At 40.8% G+C, this 23,723-nt stretch overlaps 1 protein-coding gene across 2 annotated transcripts; it reads left to right on the top strand.

Moving 5' to 3' along the window:
• Window positions 1–21,098: 21,098 nt before the first annotated feature.
• LOC309438858 (alveolar macrophage chemotactic factor-like) lies at window positions 21,099–23,131 on the top strand. Of its 2 annotated transcripts, XM_082050780.1 has the most exons (4): window positions 21,099–21,158; window positions 21,298–21,424; window positions 21,496–21,579; window positions 21,805–23,131. In XM_082050780.1, exons 1-4 carry the CDS (start codon window positions 21,107–21,109, stop codon window positions 21,821–21,823), a joined length of 282 nt encoding a protein of 93 aa, XP_081906906.1. In that variant the 5' UTR covers window positions 21,099–21,106; the 3' UTR covers window positions 21,824–23,131. The 2 variants fall into 2 exon arrangements, with proteins under 2 accessions (XP_081906906.1, XP_081906905.1); XM_082050779.1 differs by having other exon boundaries at window positions 21,496–23,131.
• Window positions 23,132–23,723: the final 592 nt, after the last annotated feature.

The raw sequence follows: 23,723 nt of genomic DNA, 5'->3' as shown, positions 1-23,723 counted from the left end.
GACTTCAAAAATATGGACAATTCTTTTTTTTTCTCCTATTTTTTTTTTGTTTTGAGATCATATTTCTTTCAAGATTGCAAGCAGGCAAGAAAATCACAATTCAGTTGCACAAGCTAAAACCAAAATGTCAACAGAATTGTAAAAGCTTGAAATACTCACCACTTCTGTTTACCTTTAGTAGTAACTCTGCAAATGTTTTTATCACATTTGTTGACCTTTTTGTTATGTAAGGATATCATGGAGAAGGGAGCCTTCTCATATCCAAGGGTATGGATACACATTTCATCTTTTTTGTTGCCACCAAGTCAGGGCAATGAGAGTATTTATGGTGCTTGGATTCCCATCTGTTCTATTTTGACAGTTCTGTCTTGCCATGGAATTGGGATCAAGACACGAGTGTGAAAATGCTGAGGGGATCTTAAATGAAGTACCAGCATTCCCAGGATTAAGAAAGAAAAATGCCAGGACACTGAGCTCCTCCTCATCCCTCTGCCCTCAGAACTACACTTTCTCTGTGACAACCTGTTCAGATTCCCTTGATGGGACAAACAAGATTGCACGGCTGTGCTTACTCCACAGGCGATGCAAGCCCAGAGTTTCCGGTGATTGACTTGTAGATCTGTAATAGAGCTGAGCAGTGTTTGGTCTTTGGGTTTGTACTCAAGCCTCTGCCACCTAAGATACTCTCTTATTTATTTAATCTCACTTCTACTGTCTTACCTATCACATGACAGCTGGCAAATTAAAGGAGTTGGGTGGTGCCAGGGAGAATTTCCCTCTGGGAAATAATGAATGACTTAAGAGAAACTAAAACATAAGCAGATGATAGGAAGACAAACCTTAGATCCAAGAAATTGAAAGGGCTTTTTTGTTTACAAACTATTAGCAGTGTATTCTTTCCTTCTTTATCATTTTATTAAGTGTGAAACACATATAGAAGTACACCTTTTCCTGTCCTATGAACTACAATCTCTCTTAGACTTCTCCTAGTGTATATTCAAACTATAGTAATCTTCAGCAGTGACTACTGCTAACTTTTGACAGGACTTTTCATGTCTCATTTTGTAGTGATTTTTTAAAATCCGAATAAGAAGGAACACTGAACGTGAAACACAAATTATAGGGTGCAATATACACTCCACAGATGTCCATTTTGCTCTGGAGCAAGTGACATCTGCATAGATTGAAATCTCTTATCTAATAATGAATGGCATTACTGCTGCCCTGGCTCTTCCTGGAATCAGGAGTTGTGTCCAAAAGCAAGCAAATTTTTCCAGCCCTTATGACTAAAACAGAGTCGCTTTCCAAAAATATCCAGTGACCTGCATGTTAAAACCTGACTATGCCTTTGTATGCATAGGCAGTGACAAAATCCTGGCAAGCAATTTTCAGGTTCAACGGCCTATGCTCATTGAGAAAGCTACCTACTCTGCTCAGTACTTACTCTGAACACCAGGCATACATTTAAAAAAATAGTCCATTCACATTAGAAAATTATTTGTGCCCTATCTTCTGCTTGTCTGACGTCATTCTGGTTCAGTGTAGCAATGATTCTATATGAAAAGGGATTTTACAAATGGAAGAAGCGTCTACATACATGCTTCAAAGCAATAACAAATACATATTTTGAAAGGCATTAATGCATGTTTAATAGAACATAACAGCATAAATTGTGGTTATATCAGGCTCTGGGTGCTCAAAACCAAACCTTTACCTTTTTCTTTATAAATACTTAGGTAGTTTAGAACAGGGATCAGAGACAATTCTTTATTCATGTGTCATTGATAACAGAATATTCTTCTAATATGAGAACTAGGGCCATCATGTAAAGCTAGAGGAAGCAAAATTCAGACAAACAATAAGAGATGGTTCTTCATGCAACAAATACTTGACCTGGTGAACTTCTTGCCAAATAACTCATTGTATTTCAAAAGTGTACAGAGACTGAAGGCAAGATTCAGCAAGAACATAGAAGAAAATCCACTGAGGACAGCTAGATACACAGAAATGTGATCCAGGTCAGTAAATCCTTGCTCTAAAATTGGCTAGAGTGTGATGGTGTGAGTAATATGACAAGGGATTGCAATTACCAACAGTAGGGATAAACCTGTTTATAGATCTTATGGAAAAATAGCCCAGGAATTAAATGTCACCTCATGTTGGATATGTGGGGGGTCTCAAATGACTGAATACATTGGACAAACCCCTTGTAAGTTAGTGTTGCGGGCAAATTCATCAAATATCTCTATTCCTCCTACTTGGTACCCAGGTCCACCTAATGGATATTGGTCTCAAAATGGTAGCCTGGTGGAAGAAAATAGGGTTCATGATAGTATGTGCATTTCTGGGTTTACTGTTTGTGCCATGTATGATCCCATGCTTAATTTGGTTAATACATTCAGTAGTCCAAGGCATGCAAATCTCAGCCACGCCTATAGATCCTGAAATGGCAACAAAAGGAACAGGGTATAAATTAATGATTTTAAAAGATAACACGAAACTGGACCTAGCCGCGGCAAGTACTAGCTAACTTTGAAGCCAAAGCACGAATCAATAGGATAAAAAGAAAAAGGGGGAATTGTGAGAAATACAGTTGTGATTCGTGCTAAGATGTTTAATGTTTACAGATATAACTAAATGAGGCACGGGCTCTGAACCTGGAAAAAGGAAAAGGTGGTTAAGTTCTATGTAAAAAGTTATGAAACTTGCTTATGAAGTTATATTGACAGAGGGAACTAACATTTTAAGGGTTAATTAAACATATAATGGGTGCCTACTAACGAACCAACACTTTAAGGCTTAGCCACACAATAAATGCTAAGTTTAGAGCTTTATGTTAAGAAGAACAGAACCCCATCAAATGCCAAGATAAGAAGTTTTACTGCACCTTGCTGTAAACTTGAGGAGACAAGATAATGAAGATTTATAGCAAAAGGGGGCGCCAGTCTGGTTTCAATAGACTTGGCAGCTTGGGTCCCAGTCAATTCAACATAATGAGCCAAAGGTAAAAAGTTCACTGTGACGAAGCTGAAGGAGCCTTCATCCAAAGACCCCCAAAGACCCCTCCTCAAATTCACCACGTGGCACTGCGCAGGCACAGAGTCTATGGAAATGGTTATCTGAGACTCATTTTAATCAGAAGCTTATGAATAGGTTATGAATAGCTTATGAATAGGTTATGAATAGCTTATGAATAGGTTATGAAAGGTTATGAATATGTATAGGCGTTCCTGGGGTCATTATGAATATGTAATACCTTACTGTATTTAAGCACACCTCTTATTGCTTCAAGGTGTGCGTGTTGGGCGGAGCGAATCCCCCGCACACCCAGCGCTGTTTTGCTTATGCTCTAATGAACACATGTTTAAGGAATACAAGGAATTGGATTAAATGTTGTTTATCCATAGAAAAAACGTAAGTTATTTATTTCAATGGTATTTCAGACAAGTAGCCCTAAATGTTTGTATTCCTCTTCTCCAAGGCATCTCCTCTTTTCCAAGGCATCCCCAGCTCTGGAATAAAATACCAACTTCGATGCACCTTTACACTGATCCTCAATGGCCATTATTACATTTTTCTGGTGTACATCAGAAAGTAATGTGATATATGAAGGAAACTTAAAAGTCACATTGCAGATGCAAGATCAGGGCGGCCTGTCTGAATGAGATTTGTATAGGATTACTTCTAGACATAGTGTCTGGTAGTACCTACTTAATGATGCTTTCTCAGATAACAAAATATTTAAAGGTTATTGTCCAGTCAGATAGAACTATTAAGTGTCAAGAAATCAGACAAAGTACGATACATAGAACAGCATTTGGTCAAAATTTCTGAAGATGCTTAAAAAGGAGTAAAATTAATTCCTGTGATACTAAGCCAATTTCACCCCAAGCATTATGGGCGTGACATAACAGTGCCACTAACTCCACCACTGACCTCAGCTTAAGGTTTTACAGACTGTCCCTTCATCTGTAGGGACACAAACAAGAGCATAATCCTCTCATATCAATTCACATGTCCTGCTGCCAGCCAATTATTATTCTAGCTCTTAAGAGCTATGAATTCTCTCTATTGCTGTCAAACAACTGTCTCCATCTACAAGGAAATGCAAGAACCAGTACCCAAAGTAATTTTAGATCAACATTTCAGCCTCACTGGTGTGAATGGGAAGCACAACTATGTTCTTCTGTGGAAAGTAAATGCTTTTAAATAAATAGACTTAGTCTCTAAAACAATGTGACTCACTAACTCAATTTGCTTCCGTTTACCGTATCAACAATTAGATATGATTGACAAGTGTACTTTGTCACCTTGCAATCAAAAAAGTCCTCAGAGCTGCAGTATTGGAAATCCTGCACATTCTACTTTTAAGAAAGGCTGTAAATCAAATAGCCACATTCTAAATATTTCTAAATGCCAAGTATTTGATGTGAGTGAGAAAACATGTTTGCCTACATTAATTCTTTCCTGTTTTACGCAAATCTTTAGGGTCTCTGAGAGATTAAGATAACAGATTTTCTTCAGTTCACTTAAGTCATCATGAGTCAGAAATTACTATAATGCCATCAAATTCCAGTACAGTTGCCCCATGATATTAAAGATGCAAATACATATTTAGGGAAAATTTTCCCCAGCACTCAAAGGGCAACTGAGCTTACTCAAGGCACATCCTTAATTCCAACTGATTTCAGTCATTGCACTGTAGGAGGTTTCTTATTCCCACCCAAAACAGACTGCAAACAATACCAGATTCATAAAATAAGGCACAAGATACAATGTTCCTCATGTGTCCAAAGAATCAAAAAAGTTGCTCTGCCCTTGCTACAATGAGAGGTCATTTACCTTTTTTTTCACCTCTCTCCCATTTGCATTCCAGATCAATGAGGCTGGTTTGGATAAGAAAGACAGCATGCAGCAAGCACACTAACCTCTTCTGTTCATCTAACCTCCTCTTTCTGGCCAGCCTCAGCTCTTCTGCATAGTGAAGTGCCTGTGCAGCTCCAAACAAGGACATTTCCTTCTGAATGAGATCTAAAAATAATTTTTTACAATACTGCTGCCTTCATCAGAAGCTGCTGTTGCCCTGCTTCCTCTATCTGGTCTCCACATTTCCTCATATTTTCCAACCCTTCTAACATGCAGCCACAAGTGTTTGTGCAGCTGCATGATGCATCACACTTAAGAACTGATAACTGGAAAATAACACATCACAAAGTAAGAGTTAGCTCCATTCTCTTGACTTGTTCATTCTGTGAGAACCTATATTGGCTTAATCAACAAGAGGGAATAAAGGCCACGAGTAAATATCTATAGTGGGATGGGGACCATTTCAACCAATACAAAGATCACTACTACCAACTGTTAAACAGCAGCCTAGGATTGTAGGGCTCTGTTTTTCATCACGTAACAGAAACACACTAGTTTGTCCAGATTTTCAAGCAGAATTAAGTGAGAACATGATTTGAGCTATAGCATTTAACTACAGCATCTAATAGCTTGAGTTTGGGGTATGATGATGTCCTGTGATGATCTGAACTGGTACCAGTCAATGCAAAGGATTTATGCAATCCTTATAACTTTATGTTTCGCTTTATTTTATTTTTCTCCTGGTAGCCATATATTAACAGACTCTAGACTCTTTACGAGGCATTCTGTATATTTCTGAGACCAAAGACTCTAAACCCCACAGCACCCTACAATAACTGGCTTTGAAAGAAACAGAAATACAAATTATACCACAGTGCAAATTTCTTCCCTGTGGGACAGCAAGTAAAAGGTTTAGAAATAGCAGGTATTTGAACCTCACCCCATTTCTGGGGAAACCATAGAAACCGATCCATTTATTTGTTCAAGGAAACTGAGATGTTATTCAGTAAACATCCTAACTATAGTGAGCCAAACAGATACTCAATGCAGTCAACTGCACTGTTTCATTCAATTCTAGTCTGTGCTACTGGGCATCTAGTATATTGCACGTATGCATATGGCTGATGTTTTCACGGTAAATGTGGTGGGTTTGGTTTTGAAAAACATCCTCCCTTCCTCCAGTATTGAATGCTGAAATTATTTGGGAGAGAGCGTGCAAGTCCTTTTCAATCCACATGCCACATTTCCTGCCCTGATCAGATTAACAGAACTGTGAACAAAATCCTCATCAGCTGGGTTTTTCTTTCTTTTTTTGTTCCTACTTTATACTTCAGCACTGTTACTGTGTCAGGTATTTGGAAGCGATTTTTCAAGCTTAGCTCTGAGTTCACAGATCATTAAGTACAGAGTAATGATTTGTTCCTAGGTGCTCATGAGATGTTGGTGCACCTGACTCGTTTTCTTACTCACCAGGGGCACTTTCTCTGAGCAGCCCTACCTTATTGCAATGATTACAAAAGCCAAAGGGCACAGCCACCATGCTCAGCACCATCACTTCCTCAAGGTTCCTCATTTGTACTCTCATCCTGCCTCACATCACTGCTGCATTCGCTGTAAAGAAGCTGAGGCAAGTACAACCCCAGTGCATCTACTCCACTACCTGTTGGCAGCATACAGGCAAAAGCTTGCATCCAAAGATAAGTGGAGATATTCTCATATTATGTGTGACATAGTTAATAACATTTTGCTTTCATGTTGCCTAGGCTAAGATGCAACTGGACAAAGTGAAAACACGAGACAGCCAGTACTGTGTGTTCAAAACTGGGACTGCTTCACCCCAAACTACAATGAAAATATCTTCCTGAGCTGTCCCCAGCTATTTGCCTATCCCAGGGACTGGCATTTCCAACTGATCAGCTTGATAATCAGCAGCTTGTTTACAGAGCAACAATTTCCCCCTCATAACTTTGATCTCACACCATCTCACAGTAATTTGTTGATGACACATATCAAGAGACAGCTCTGCTTCTTCTGAGCTCTCTTGTGTTGTGTCATACACTCTCACAGGAAATAAGGCTACTCCAGGTCCTTGTTGAGCAAAATGACCATGATATGCTATTATTAACAAGTGATATCTTTTCCAGATGATCAAAACTAGCAGCAAAACAAGAGCCCATTTCACTATGCAAAACAAAGACCTATGAAAAGCATGTGCAAGTAAAGGGATATCATGGAGTGATGTAAGCCAGACTGGATTATACCCATTCCAAGCAGCTCAACCTAAAATGACAGTTTTGAGAGCACTCCCCAACTCTCAGAGCTGCACCAATGTCCCAGCTGCATCCCAGCTCCAGGTCCTGGTGTTCATAGGAAAGAAACCTGGATAAGCAGGGAACAGGATTAGGCACCATGTTGGAAAATTTCTGTTTCCCATATACTAGGAAGACAAGGTCAGAGATGGAAATGAAGCAAGATAAACAAATGTGTACACCCAGCCCAGAAAAGCACTAGGAATATGGTCCTCAGAAAACACTAGGGACATGCCGGTATAATTTCTGTCTGGAAAAAGTAGTGTAAACATATTTTTTGCTATTTGCATCCAGGCAAAAAAACCTTTGTGCTATCTTTGTAAGCAAAACAATTTCATCAAAGCAATATCTGACTTCATTGCAACTTCCGTTTCTGAAATGTACCTCCCTGAACACCAAATTTAGGTCTGGTCAGCACAAAAACTGGTGAAGTTATTTGTATGTCTCAGTGTGTTAACTACAGGTTCTACCATTAACTATGAAGGGAAATTGGTCTTTTGATGGGGGGAATACAAATAAGAACTTATTCACTTGGCCCTGGAAACCAGAAGCCTGAGCACGTGGACTAATTTTCTGTGAAAGGGGTCAAGTGGGCACATCAAAATAAGACCTAAAATGTGCTACATCGTGAAAATCCTGATTTTAGATCTGACCCCTAGAAATCCCTCAGATCTGGCCCTTGTACTTGATTAAAAAACCCCAAACATTAAAGCACTTTTATAAGTAACCATGTACATTTAGAACTCCAGAAGGAAGATATTTTTGAAACAGAAAAACAAACAAAAAAACAACCAAACAAGTGATTCTTTTGTTTTTCTGAGGTCATACTGGTTGAAAAGATTATAAGTTGAACACAATTGGCAGCATGGCTAGAGATCAAATATAATAGAAGAAAATACAGATTCTTTGTACATATTTAATAGTGGAATATTTGAGATCACTAAAGATATGATGAATACACTCAGCTACATTTTGCATCTGGAAGAGGGTAGATAATGCAATTTTTTTTAGTTCTCTACAAAATAGCCGAGAGCTTTTAGTCCAAGTTGAATATCATCAGCATCAAATCTTTATCTACTGAGACAGGAACATGTAAAACATGTGTTCACCATGTTAGTTAGAAAATGCAATTAGTTGCAGTTGTCGTGGTCATTCTGAAATATTGTGAGCCACATAAGGCTTATTTTAAGTTGTCTTCAGGATATTGCTCCAGACAGCATGCTGCTGAGGGTTTGGCAGCTATGGTTTTTTGTGTGCTTCCATTATTTGTTTAAGTACCACTCACAGTTTTCCAACTATGAACTCAGCTGTCCATAAACAAGAGCATAGCTGAACTCTTCCTACCAAGCCAGAGTTCACTGGAAACAGACAGTATCTCAGAGATGCAATTTGAGGGAATACATCTGTTTGCTTCAGGCTTCACAGGTGCCTCAGGATCTACCCAATCTGCAGTAAGAAAAATTGTGTGAAGATTCTGCAGCTAAGAAGCAAAAGTTTCTGAGTCATTCCTCCCACCAGAATCCAGTAGGTAGGAAGACCGATGACTTCTTTCCCTTACTGCGGCAGAGGCAGGCAGCTTTTTATTTTTCATATATACAGGGAATCTATTATTACCATGCCCGCAAGAAATGAAATCTGGAAAACATTTCATATTTGGAAGTCAATTCTTAAAGTCCCTCTGTGTCATCCAGGAAAAAGAAGGCATCTGATTTTCAAGTAAAATATAGGTGAAATTGAGAAAAAATAAACAAAAGTGACACAATGCACAGGGAAGACCCATCACTAGCATTCAGTTACCTTTCTCTGAACAATTACGTAAGGCAGGCTGCCTAGAACAAATAGCTGGTGTTTCCAAACTGAAAAAAATAGCAGTAAAATTGATGAGAACACGAGCTGCAGAAAACATGACCATGCACCATGGTAGCTTAAATAGCACAGAGCCTTTCCACTCTGTAGCTTACCACTCCACCCTTTGCATTGAATGCTCTGCTGATGATTCTCTGTGAATCCCTCTGCTCCTCAATAGCTTTGCTATCAGTTTCTTCAATGAAATGCATGAATCCTCTCAGAGATTGCTTGCCCAAGTGCAGGGTGTTTGTAAACAAATGTTTGGTTGAAGACAGAGGTTTTGGTTCAGTTTAATTATCTTTCCCCACTGGCAGAAAACACACAGATTAGAGCCAGCAGCAGGTTGTGACAGCAAGGCATTGTTCATCCTCCCTCAGAGGCAAACTGATGGAGTTCGAGAGTCACAACCCCAGGTTCTAGGTAGGAAATGCTAATACCTCCAGAATATACAGGGCCCAAGGTGCAATTATGTAGGCAATCAGGTGATTACTGTCTCACACATATTGCAATACAAATACAAGAACACTGAAACACTCAGAAAATACCATCAGAAAGAAAGGCTGAAAGACAGGCCTCCAAGAACTGTTCTGTGTTTAAGATTAAGGTCAAAGCATTAAGAAGGGAATGCTTTGTTCATCACAATAAATACATGGGGTTATATGAAAGTACTTAATTCCATCACGAAATCTTCTCTTCTGACTGACAAAGCACAATTGCTTCATCACCAATAACAAGAAAGGGTGACATTGGCATGAGAAGTAGATTCAATTTTCAAAGAAGATAGATACACTGTCAGCTAGCATTTCTGATGGAACAGAATTAAATAAGTGAAGGAGCTGTTGGGGGTGGGTGGGTAAAGAGAGAAAGACTGGAAGAAAACGGGCAAAAGGAATTAAAACAAAGTGAGACTATCAAAGAGATTGAGAAGGTTCAAAATAAGCTATGATATTCTAAAACAGGGGCTGGCAGTCTTCCAAAGAAAGCTCCAAAATATGTGTGGTTAGAGGTGAAAACACTTTTTTTTGGAACAGCATGAAATGTTTACTGTGAGTCTGCTAGCTGCAGACTTGCCAGTTCAGAATGGTGTAGAAATTAGGGAAGAGATGGGCAAATTGATCTTGTCCTCAAAACTGTAGGAGCCAGTCAGTAAAATTTGCATTTACTCTAGAAATCACCAGGTCTAAGCTGCTGGTCAAACACACCATAATTTTATTTTATTTAAAGAAAACAACAACAAAAGCAAACCCCAAACAAACAAACAAACAAACAAGTAATTTGCCCTAGAAGAACAATCAGTGAGAAGGCGATTTCCATAATTTGGAAATTTTCAGAATTTGAAGCTATATAGAATTGGTCAAGCCTCCATAGAAGCCCAGAGGTCCAGACTGATAGGTTTCTCACCCCGTTACACAAAACTTAATTTTGGAATTGCTTTTATTGCAAAACTATTATACTGGCTGAGCAAAAAAGGGAAGTACTACAGTGGTCAACAGTATATTTACTCAGCAGTTCTACTGACAAAAAGAACTCCTGACTTCAATTGCCCATGTTTCCAAATTTCTTTCACATCAGTTGTAGATGCTAATGCCTACAGTTATGAACAGTATTGACTGAATAACCCCAAACCCAAGTCCAAGGTTTCTTCCACAAAATATTTTACCCAGCAGAAGATTCTAGAAATTATTAACCTTTTTGTTATTTTTACATAAAATAAAATAAAATAAAATAAAATAAAATAAAATAAAATAAAATAAAATAAAATAAAATAAAATAAAATAAAATAAAATAAAATAAAATAAAATAAAATAAAATAAAATGCAAAACCTTATGGTCAGGATAAATCATACTGCCTTGCATCAAAATCCTGGGACAACCTCCGAACAAGCTACAAGCTACAAGCTCATTATTATTCATATATCCAAGCACAATCATGATAGCGCTTGTACCTTGCTTTACTAGCACTGGTAACTGTTTCACAAAATGGTCTGTCATTGACCCTTCAAAAAGCTATGTTGACAGTAGCAGATGCCCCTGTGAAGTAAGTATTCATCATACCTGAAAATCAAAGTGATTAAACAAATGTGAAGAGAATTCTAGCAATTTAATGGCTTCTAGATTCATGAAACACATCCCATATCTGCACACTGACAATTAAAGTGGGTGCTAGAAACGGTGGGGCCAGTGAGGCACCTGCCTCTGCAGAATGAAACACAAGCACAGAGACCAGCACATGCCATTGCATTTAAGAGTTTACAGAACATCCGTCAGTAAGGCTATAAACCACACCTCAGGGCAGCTTGGGTTTGGACTTCACCCAGCATCATAACACAATGATACCAAAGCATGCAAATTAAATCTGAATACAACCTACATGGTCTTTCTGCCAAATCAGAACTATATTTGCAAGCAGAACACCAGAGTCAGAATTTCATTTGCACCTCACTGCGCCACGTTGGGTCTGGGAGAAGTTCGTAGGTAGCATACTGTAACTGGAAGCAGAACGGCATGCTTAAAATCAAGTACGATCCACAATGTGAACATAGAGGCTCTGTTCTCTTTCATTAAAAGGACACTGTGTTGCACCTTCTCCACATGGACCTGAACTATAGCCTGTACTTCCCTGTCACCGTTTACTGCAGGGCGACACTAAACCATGGCAGGTGCTCTCTGTTAATCCCTCGTCCTCCCCACTAAGGAAAGGTAATAGGAGGAAAAGGGAGAGAGACTCACAAGTTGGAAAAGTTTAAAATGCTTTACCAATGCTACTAATAAATACAGAAAATAATACAAGATATACAAAACCAATCTTGAATTTCCTGGGGCAGTGCAGCAGCAGCACTGCAGTGGAGCTGGCGTGGTTCCTGTGGCTGCAGGGCAGGCAGCCAGAAGTCCTGGGCTGAACGCCACAGTAAACCAGAACTGGATTCAGGGATGCAAGGTCTGGATCCAGGCCTCAGATCGCAGGGACCACAGGCAAGGTCCTCTTCAGATGCCGGCCATGGTCAAAGAGAGAGAGTCCCCTCATGATCTCCTGCTTTTATAGCGTGTATGACATGTATGCGATGGAATACTCAGATGGTCAATTTTAGTCATCTGTTCTGTCTGCCCCTCCTTGCAAATACACCCCTCTCACTTAAGGGACATGCAAAATTTATCAGTAACTTTGGCTACCATAGCAATAAATCTAAACCCGGATCTCTTCTGCATACCATTGCTCCTCTTATCAGCTCCGGAGCCCACTGTCTGAAAAAAAACCAAACATGCATCTAAATTCAGAAAAGTGCAGTTACTCAGAAGAACTTAGATGAAAGGAAAAATTAACTAAAAGAGGAACTGGTCTTGTTTTTTGCAAAACCAGGACATGCCCCCCGAACTTCTGGGCCATCAACCTACACAGTCCTTCCTTAAGTACTAACTTGTATTTAATGCAGCTCAGTTGCTCTTACCGAAAAGTGAGAACTGTCTATGCAGGTGTCAAACATTCGTGTGAAAGGCACTTAGTCACCCAACACAAATAACAAAGAGCAAGTGACTTGTCAAGAAGTCTGATGCTCTGAAAGTTTTATCTTGGAATTATCAATAACTGATAAACAAATGCACAAGAAATCCAGGATGGTTCATGGCTGACTAAGCCAGAGACCTACAGCAGCATACCAGTAATCAAGCCAATAAAAACACATTTGCTGACTCACTGGATTCCTGTTGTTGAAATTCTATCAACTCCTCACTTTCTGCTAATTCCTTTTCCAGAAAGTTAAGGCAGGTGGAGTCCCTGTGTCCCTTGGGTCCTGCTGTGAGAGGCAGAGTGCACAAGACTGCAACAACTCCTCCTTCTCTCTCACTCCACTCTGGGCTTTCTCTGTTTTATACTTCACCTCCATCAGAAAAGACTGTCATTCTACAGAATAGAAGCCATTTATGTAAGCACTGTTCACCATGAACACAACTTTAATAAAAAGAGAGACTAAGAAAACAGACATCGTTGTAGCTGGTTCATACCGAGCACTGTGGCTTTGCCCACTCCTGGTTAAGATTAACACACACAAAAAAAGGGTTTTTTTTGCAAACTCAAATCTTTTACGCAAGTCAGCAGAAGAATAGATTGAGTAATAAACACAGGAAAGAGCTGTACATCTATCTGCACCTGTTTCACCTGATTGCAGACCAAATCCTACTGAAAAATTTCTATGTGGGAAAATTCTCATAATACTATTCCTTCTTGGAGGAAAGGATGAAGGAGAGCATCCACATGCTTCTGATACTAGAATATCTATTAAAAGAAACAGAATAAGAAGCAAATGGGTAATGCTGGATCAATAAGGTCTACAAGAGGGAGTTCTCAGTAAGAAGTACTGATTACAGTTTTTTTCAAATTATGTGTGCCATGAATATAGCCCAGAATGCCCAGATGGAAACTATGTTGATAGAACAGTGGCCCACTAGAAAAATGTTGATTCAAACATGCTGAAAAACTTCCCTAAAAAGCCATGGTTTTGTCAAATGTAGGCATATATTTGAATGCTAGTGGCCAGCTTCTTATCTAAATTAAACTATAAAAAAATACAGCAAGAGTATTTAGAGATCAAAGAAATACAAGACAGATAAGGTAATGAGGAAGATAACCATTGACAGGAACCTCAGTGGTGATCACATTTATCAAACACATTATCAGTGTTTTCTGTCTAAATACCTCCATCTCTAAACACCCCCATTTAATAAGCTGAAATGAATATCTGCACCTCTTGCTGTTTTCTATGCTATTTTGGATCATTCACTGAGAAACAAGCGAACTTGTTAATATTGTTTTTTCTTCCATTTCAACTTAGAAGCAGGCTTTTTTTTCCCAGCAATTTTACTACAGAGTCCAAATGCGCTGAAGAATGAACCTGCACATAGCATTCAAATAAATGCTTTAAGAAAGCGTTCCCTGAGATAGCAGCTTTGTTATCTTCTAGGTTGTAGGTCAAGTATGACTTCTTAACTTTTCCTTCATTGCAACACACCCAATGAAAATAACATAGAGGATTACAGTGTGGATGTCATAAGACTTCAAAGATTTTGTGATGATTCCAACGAGTGTTCCCATTTTCATGTGGTCACAAGTCTTGTGTCACTGCTTTCTCAACTGATGTCATCACTTCAAACAAAAGACCACAGATATCCTAAGCAAAAATTAATCAGCTCCACTGAACCTGAAAACTTAGTTGGATTGAGTTGGCTTAACCAGGGTTTGCTTTTTTGTTGTTGATGTTTTGAGGTTTTGTTTTTTAATTGGGTGAATAGTTAATTTTTTAATTGGGTGAACAGTTCATTTTTAGGAGACTCATATTTGTTTTATTTCCATCTATTTGCAGATGTAATATTTTTATGTATTTATTTTGAAACAGCTCATTTCCCACTTGAGGGAAATATTTTCTATCAGGCTTAAAGTGTAAGGATGTGAGGACTTTGTCTTTCACAGATTCCTTGAGGAGTCCTGTTGGAAAGCAAAAATTTTATTTCAGGTAACAATGCTCTCAAATAAAACACGTATTTTACTGCTTATGAGTTGCTCAGCTTAAACTGAATATACTGTTATAAGTTTTCAAACTGAAAAAAATCCCACACTTATTTTCATCAATCTTTCGATCATGCTCCCTGGGGAGCCTCACATATTTCTACCCACCACTTCAAAATATTACTACCTAGAAAGTATCAGTACAATGGTGGCATATTGCTGGCTCTGCATCCTTTTTCCCATGCTTAGATAACACCACTGGAACAACCATCAACTGTTACACAATATGCTGTGTCAAGCTTGTACAAGGCACTGGCAAAGTGTAAGTTCTTCTATCAGATGTTACAGACACCAGCAACAGTGGCCAGTTGCATATTCAGTATAATTGTATCTGAATTAATTTGCAAACCATAGGACCAAGATCTGCCTCAGCAATCAGAAAACTTGCTTGCTTCTGGCAGGCAAGCAGGACCTAACAGCTCACATCTCTCCACCTTCTGAATAAAGGAATGCTCCTGATGTTTTTACAGATCCAAGGGTAAAAACCTGCAGGAAGTTCATAAGATGCAGAGCATTTTAAGCTGCAGATAAGGCCAGGAGGACATCATAATGCCTTTCAGGAGTTGTGATGAATTCAAAGACTTATCAACTGAACAGCTATGTGGAGTGCAAGGAGTAACCAAATTGTCATCTTTATCCAGGATCATACCTGCCACTAAAAAGCCTGGGGATTCTTCCCCCTTAGTGGGGGTAAGAACAAATTGCTGAATAATTTGCCGCCATCATCAAAAAGAAGCAGCCCTTGCACTTGTATGTCAGATATACATTCCCAGAACCACTCAGTCCACCACCAGCCAGTCAATCTATGCACTTTTTGTAATCATTTTATGTCTAGGAGTCACACAAAGTAATGTCACAATGTGGCCGTAATTGCGATCCCATTAGCTATCTCAGAAAAGGTAAGTTGGCACTTGAAACTGAATAACTGAGAAATTATTACTAAATGAATTGGTGTCAAAGCCAACCCTTTTTATTTGCAAAGGCAATGCTTGAGTAATACAAACACATTCCTTTGCAATTATTAACTGTGTTTGTTCACACTCTTATTGTCACCAGTAAGCATAAGTAAATGAGGACCTCTAATTCTGTTGAGGGGAAAGAGAAAGACCTAAAGACTTCAGCATGTTGAAATTAGGTGAAGATCCAGGAAGACAGGTAAGAAAATACTGACCATCATTTGCTATATATCATAATTTTAAATGCAAATGTTACCATCTCAAAAAGTGTTAAAGAAACGACTGCATGACTGCAGCAATGAGAATCACGCATACAGACACAGACAGAGATGCACAGACAGAGTTCTTGTTAGCAGCAAGAGCAAAGCCAGGCAGAGTTGACTTCTATTAACAGTTCTCAATACAGATACGGGCCTGGACCAAGAGGTTAGACAGGATTTTTTTCAAAAAATGTTATTCGAAATACACCACACTCATGTTGTGTCTGTTTTCAGTCATGTTCCCATGCATATCTTGTGGGTGGCGTTCCGACCCACTCATACACATGCCTAGGCCCAACATTCACACATCATACATACGGGGCGGTTTTCTGACCTGAGAGATCATTCTCATTGGCCTGGGCTATCACTCCTTACACTCATAAAAAGCATACTTCTGTATAACCTGCCCAAGGCCCTTTAGCTGGAACCACACGTGCTGCTGTTCCCACACACAACAGCATGTGACGTATGCCACAATGCAGTTGACAAAACTGAGTTGAGATCCTTCGTGACACAAGTTGAACAATGGCACATTTGTATTTCTTACATGCTCAGGTATTATTTACAAGGGAATATGATTTGGAAACTGTTGATAACTAGAGAAACACAAAGAAATTCAAGAAGATAAAACATCTGAAAAATTCAAAATAAGTATGAAACATATTTTACATCAAATTGTAGCATGATAGTGAAATTTGGCTACAGCTTCCAGCAAATCTTCCTAGAGATTGAAAAGCCACAGTACTGGCTCCCCAAGAGCAGAGCTGATTATATGTTTGCATGTCATGACAGAGCTGGATCCACAGAAGGATTCACAGGTGCAAGGGAATAGCACCCTGTCATAGCCAAGGAATACTGTGAATCATTCTAAATCTGCTTGGTAATACCTTGGTTAGTGACAGCCTCAGCTGCAGTGATTACAATATTGTGAAGTTCGAGATCCTGCTGAGTATGCTGAAGGTAAGTACTACGACAAAGGTTTTAGATTTTAGAAGAGCAAACTGCAGCTCGGAACACAGTTGGGCAGGATTCCATGGGATGTTTCCATGGATGATAAAGGAGCTAGCAAGTGCTGGGAGTTTTTCAAGAACACTCTTCTGGACGCACAAAAACAGTTCATCCCCTTTAAAAGTAAGGGAAGCAGGCAAAGCAAGACATGCCCCTGGCTTAACTGCAAGCTTCTGAGCCTGTGCAGTTAGAAGAAGTCCTCACTTGTTGAAATGAAAGCAACTTTGTCTCTTCTTTAATTGACATGGACATGCCACCAGCAAATGTATGCTCTTACTACAGATGCCAAGCCAAATACCTACCGTAGAAAGGCAAGCGGCCAAAGTGTGCAACAAAGCAACAGAATCACTTCCTGTATTTAGCGAATTAACAACTGGATGACATGAAAATGATAAAGTCATGTGCCTGGTAATACTCTGTATGCATTTCCTTAGGGCCTGCCTAAGGTGGGACAGCTTTCTATGCTCCACTAACCCTGAGACCCACACTAAGGACGCTGAGGGATTTCAGCATGTCTTCACACAGCAGATAAGAAAAGGATGGTAAATTGAACGGTAGCTTCAAAGAGGCAAATACAAACACTTCTGTGAGTTCCATCTATATTATATATACTTATACTCTCTCCATATTGACACCACCACTCGTGATAGCTAATTCAAACTTAACTCAAGTGTATCTGTACCACCAATGTACCGCCAATGTGTGACAAACATCTATAATGAAAGAGAGATGGCAGCAGGCAGGGAAGAACTCAGCTTTCTGAATTCTGTCTGATGTGATGCTGTCTCTTCCCTGACTTTTCCTTACTTTCAAAAGGAAACAGGTCAAAGGCAGTGAGGGGAGCTGGAGGAAAGACTAGAATCCAGTAGAGTTCATCTACTTATCAGCCCTGTTGCTGCTATAATCTGGACTTGAAGAGGGCCTACCCACATACACATGGAAAGTAGCTAGAGGTGATCTGGAAGCCTGCAGGAACAAAGCCTTGCTCAGGCAGATGGTCTTGACTTCTGAAATACTCCCAGAGATACCCACTTCCACTTTGCCAAGCCTGTTTGTGTGAGTACTGACTCACAGAATCAAGCTCTGTAATGTCCACTGCACCTCAGCATGTTCTTGATCTCTCTGACTATAGCTCATCTCAGCACAAGTCTCTGCTGGAGAGCTGACTGCTGAGTTCCACACGTTGCTGCACTGTGTCCAAAACAGCTTCATGTTTCAGACCCCAGGAGGCTTCTTCTGGAATCTCCTCAGCAGTAACCACTGTGGAATGAGTCTGACAGTTCAGATATAGTGAACAGTCATTCAGGCATAAAATCAATCACTGTCACATAACCTGTCCTTACTCATGTGTACTGTCCAAGAACAACGTGTAATCTGACTGAATATGAATGACAATTTCTTACTCAACTGATCTGCTCTCTGCATTTATTCAGAGCTGGATCTGCTAATGGTAGCTTCAATGACTTGCACTGGATTATCTGTGCATCATACTAACTGTTTATTGCCTCAGTTTGTTACAGCTAGGCAAATCCTTCTTCCTGATAATAGAGCATAAGCCTCAGTTTTGCTGTTTGGCTTGCAAGGGCTAAGTTTAGGAGAAAGCTACTTATGAACACACAGAGGGTGGAGTAGGGCACTTGATCCCCATAGATTAAGGTCATTCAAATGTGTGTGCTCCTGTCAACATAGTAATGCACATATACAAATAAAATCTGTGCTCATTAGTGTTGTCGGCAAAGCACATGGCACTTCCTTGGGGCAGCCATACCTGGAGCTGACAGTGCAATGCTCCTTGTGGTATAGCCTAGAGGAAATGGTGCCTCCACCCCTATGATTTCAAGGTATCCCAGGGAAGGTTTGTAACTTTTCTATTTAGTAGTTGCCCCTGAACACTGTGGCCAATTGTCCATTCTAAACAGATGTGTTTGTTATGGTTTTCTTAAGGAATCTTTCTAGTTTTCAAGGCAAGCAAGCCTCTGCCTCTCCCTGACTCCAACCTCTTCAGCTGCTGCTCTACTGGCTTAAAAAAAATCTTACAACACTACTTACCAGGGTCTATTACAACTATTACTACTTAGAAGGGTGAGTCAGGCTGCAAAAACAGAGCCTGGAAGAGCACCACTGCTGCAAAGCTTTGTCTTGAAGCCAGAAGCTCAAGTTACACGATGCATCAGCTTTATGCACAATTTCATATACACATCAGTGAAGAATTAGTTTTAATTTAAAAAAAAATTATTAGTTTTCAATAATAAAAATAATGTGGCATGTGACTCATGGGGATGTAACAAGTCCAGATGTAAAGATGTGTGCTTTTTCCAATCTACTCAGTGTAATACCCACTGGACTCCCACACAACCTCTACATACCCTAGTAGACTACAAGTCCTCCTCATGTCCACAGTTGATTCTCTCGTAACATCATTTCTTCCCAAGGCCATATAAATCACCTGCATTTCCTCAAAAGTTTTCAGCAGCACAAGGGACAGTGCAGGAGGTAGCTAACTCTAAGCTATGCACTGACTGCAAGCAGGAATGTCTGGACTGGCCAGCTGGAAGGAGCACATCTTACGCTGCAGATTTTCTCTTAACGGCAGTGCTGGTCCTCCCTCCATCCACCATTGACTCTCCACAATTCTGATCTCCCAATAGACTAAGCCAGAAGCCATATGAACTATCTGATCTGTAGGTGACAAAGCTCAGGAATGAGAGTCTCTGTGTGCCACTAGGATGTCACCTAATGAAGTTCTCGCTAGGACTGATTCACATGCTACATCTTACCTGTTTTGAGTCCTGACTTGGTTTTGTTTTCAGACAGTAAATCTTCTAATGGGATTACAGTACTGTGATTCTTGTAATTTCAAAAATGACCTTATTTTGCTTTCTATCTTGGCATCCCTGCCAGTACAGTTTTACCTACAGTTAATTTGTGTTCTATCCTGTTAATGTCATTAAAATACAATGATTATTTTTCTTGTCTCTAAAAAAAGTAAGTATAATCTATACCCTTCAGTTGCAAGAAGCTACCTCTGTGCTGGCAGCCTTCTTATCAGGAAACAATGTTAATTTTCCCCTGAAAATCAAGTCAAGCCAGTTCAAAACAGTCATGGTTGGTTTCAAGTCATTCTAATTATGATTCATGAGCAGACCTATTCTTTACAAACCAGGAATGTTTCACTTAAATATGACTAGGCTTATCCAATTTTCCATTAGTGCTTAAAGTTTCAGAGGTATATTCTACAGCAATAGGGATTAGAAAGTTTCAAGGGGAAGGAGATGTAAGAACATGCTTGCAAATCTTAAATTCCCACACAGCTATAAACACATCATAAATCAAAACAATACATGATGTGGTACAAAAAACCTGACCTATAAGCTTTAGGGATACACAAGGCATTTAAGTTGTTAGAGCAAGACATATGGCAGCCTGATCCAGGAACGATTTGATTTAATGAACTCCACTCATGTTCACAAGGACCTGTGAAGAGAGAAAAGGCGTAGGCTGCAAAAAGAGAAGTTCAAAATCATACCTCATACCAAAAGTAATTACAAAAGAAAGTGCTTTGACCATATCTGAACTAAACTATGTGTAAATAAATCTCAGAAATGTTGCATCTAATTTTCTTCAAAAGCTCCCAGAAAACTAGTGACCTATCTGTGCAGAGAAGTGGAATAGAAGGCTTGTAGAAGTGGAGTGTAGGTAGTGAAATTTGAGTGTCTCCAGGTCGCAGGAAAAACAGATTAGCAGCTTTCAAAAGGCAGGTGAATACAGGGGTGCTCAGGGGAGCAATCCCCACTGGATGAGAGTGAGTTGTTGCATGGGGCTAGCCATCAAGCCAAGCTTCAGAACCCAAACCCTTCTTCAGCTCAGCATCCTGCACTGGAACTAACCAAAGGCAAACTGACATCCCCCACAAAGGAGCCTCAGTTCCTTCCAAAGAATGGGGTGAGTCGGCTCGAGGTTCCCCGTAAAGCCTGAGAAATCCTGGGGGCAGTGCCATGCTTTCCCCGTTCCTGAAAGAACAGCTGTGCCGGGAGCCTCTCGGGCAGGGAGCAACTCTACTTCTCTCCCTGCCCCGCTCCTTCAGCAACCCACACCTGAAAGTGGAAAGGGGCCAAAGGGGCTTCCCTTCCGGTCCGGCCCGGCCGACCCACTTGGAAGGTGAGCAGCTAGCTTCACCCCCACCCCCGGCTGCACTCTGCGTTCAGGGAATTCCCCGACAGCTCCCGGCAAGAGATAAAAGCAACGGCGGACAACAGGACCGTAGAGACCGTTCCCGCAGTACCTCAGCCGCCAGCACTAGCCATGAACACACGTCTCTGCCTCGTCCTCCTCCTGGCCGCCGCTCTCTGCCAGGGTAAGCGGCTGCGGACGCCGAGCCGGGGCCACCCAGCCGTCCGGGGGGTGTCGGGGCGGGGGGATCCCACGGGCCGCGAGCAGGGGGGGTTCCGGGGAGGCCCGGAACCGAGGCTCAGGCGGCGCCTCCCGCCTCCCAGGTTCGCCGCTGGCCGGGGAGCTGCGCTGCCGCTGCGTGCGGACCGTGTCCGAGGTGATCCCACCGCGGCGACTGGCCCGCGTCGAGTTCGTCGCCGAGGGGCCGCACTGCGCCGTGCCCGAAGTCATGTAAGTGTCGCCGGCTTTACCCCTGCCCGCCGCGGGCCCTGCACCGGCCTCACCCCTCCCTCGTCCCGCAGAGCTACGACGAAGCACGGACAGACGGTCTGCCTGAGCCCCTTCGCACCCTGGGTCAAGCTTATCGTCACCAGGATCCTCAACAGGTACCTGCCGCGGGCCGAGGGCAGCGCGCCCCGCTCCGGGCGCCGCCGCGGGAGTCTCCCGGGAAGGAGCGGCCCCGGCTGCAGCACACTCATAGAAACCCTCACCGGCTAAAGCTGGGGGGGGGCCTCTTTCACCTCCTCCGAATCCCGCTTACAAGCAAGCTGAAGGCTGGCAGGTGATGGCAGGCAGTGCTGACCTCCGTGTTCTTGGCTTTTGGCTTTCAGCTCAACACAGAAAAATTGACAGGGTAGAGCAATTCGCCGGAAGGGAGATGACACCAAGCCTGAGACTTCTGGGGCTTTCTACTTTTGAAATGCACTGCGTTTGTGTCAGCCTATTGAGGACTTTAATGTGATGACATCTGACTCTACTTATTTAAATATTGCAAGTACTATCTAAGATGTATCCTTAATTTGGACATTGTCTGAAAAGCAAAATTTGAAATGCTGTACTAATCTACTGCCTTTAAAACCTTGCTTTTGGGCTGAAGTGCAATAGAAAAGACACAGGGAACATCTGGACTTCTTTCAGTGGAAAAACTTTGCCTGTGCTCCAGCATAAGCATGCCAGTGGTGAGACTTCAGCATCAGCATGTAGCCTCTCCATGCTACACTCCTTTCTAAGTGTTTGAGTAACTCTCATAGAAACATTTACTTTACACAGCAGCTATGAGTAGAGAAGGGAAACTGCAGCCTCCCAAAACACATCTTTGTTTTGTTTTGCACATCTTACAGCTATGTGCCTGGGGGAAAAAAAAACTTTCCCAGTTATTGTGGGAAAGCCATGCAGCATGCTGTGCCAGAGCCAGAGGTTAACTCAGCAACTTGAGGTCACCAGCAGCTTCCAATTCTCTTCTCCTGCCAGAAGTCTTGGCATTATACACAGCACTGCTTACCTTTCACATTTGAATTTTGAGTGAGATGGTGTTATTTCCTCCTTGCAACCTCAGATGTGCTATATCTTTTTTTTTTTGTATGGCATAGTGTCCTAATTTATATAAAGTTATATATAAGTGAACATGCTGTTGCGCTGATGGTTGGTTATTTATTCTAGTTCAAATTCATTTTGGAACTGTGTATATGCAGTTTCCCTTGCTCTTCATTTTTCTGTCCAGCAGAAAATTAAAAAGAAAGGGGATCTAAACCACTTTTAAATACTGGTACTTAAATGTCGTCATGGCGAGACCATATGATTTCTATAAATCTACTAATTTTCCAAAATGTGGAGGAAACCTTCAGAGTTACATAATTATTGTGTAGATGCATCATCATATATCCAGAATAATCGTAGTTAGTTCCTGTAAAATAAATAGAATTTTTTTTCTAATGGTTTTATTACTACCTATGTTTCCTAATTGAGAAATTTTCCCTCGTTACCTGCAGAGTTTTGTTGTTTTTTTAAAAAAAAATAAATCTTTAGATAAACGCATCTGATGTGTGTTTCCATGTGTTAATATAAATGACAGATCTTACAACACCAAATCGTGTTGGCTTAGTTAATGGCTTGTATAAGCTGTGTCTATTAATATACTTTCACCATTCCAAAACTCCAGTCCTCAGGCTTCCTTTGCCTGAATGGGACTTCTGCACTGAGAGAGCAGTACAACTGAGCCTCTTTTATTTGGTATGGCTTGCAGGGAAATTAAATTATTTAGGAAGCTGATGTGAAAAGCACTACGGTTCCATATTCCTCTCTTATGTTTCACTGTATTCACCTAAAAGTTGAAAACTGGGCTTGAGACAACAGGATTTGAAGCCATGAAACAACACTTTCCTCTCCCCACCACTAGCCCAAATTTCTGTGCCAGTTTCTGGTTCCTTTTGAAATGATGAAAAGGACAGGTTTCATATGGTAAAACAGCTTAGGCCTTTTCTTAGCAAGGTTATGAAAGGGTTTTGCCCTTACATCATCTTGCTGTGCTTGAAATAAGCTAGTGCTGCCACTGACCTTTTGGCAGAGCCCATGGAGGCCAAGGGCAGGGAGCAAGTTTGAGCTGGTTTAGATTTAATAAAGCCAGTAAACGGTGGTCTGGATTGCATGGAGATAATGTCAGATAATGTAACTTCACCTGTGAGAACAGATTGACACATGAAGCTGTATGATTGTCTCAGGTTTCTCAAGCCTAAGAGGCTCTTCTTTCTGT

Source organism: Streptopelia decaocto, assembly GCF_964273445.1.
Source record: "Streptopelia decaocto genome assembly, chromosome: 4".
Classification (NCBI taxonomy): domain Eukaryota; kingdom Metazoa; phylum Chordata; class Aves; order Columbiformes; family Columbidae; genus Streptopelia; species Streptopelia decaocto.
This window is presented reverse-complemented; position numbering and strand designations above follow the sequence as displayed.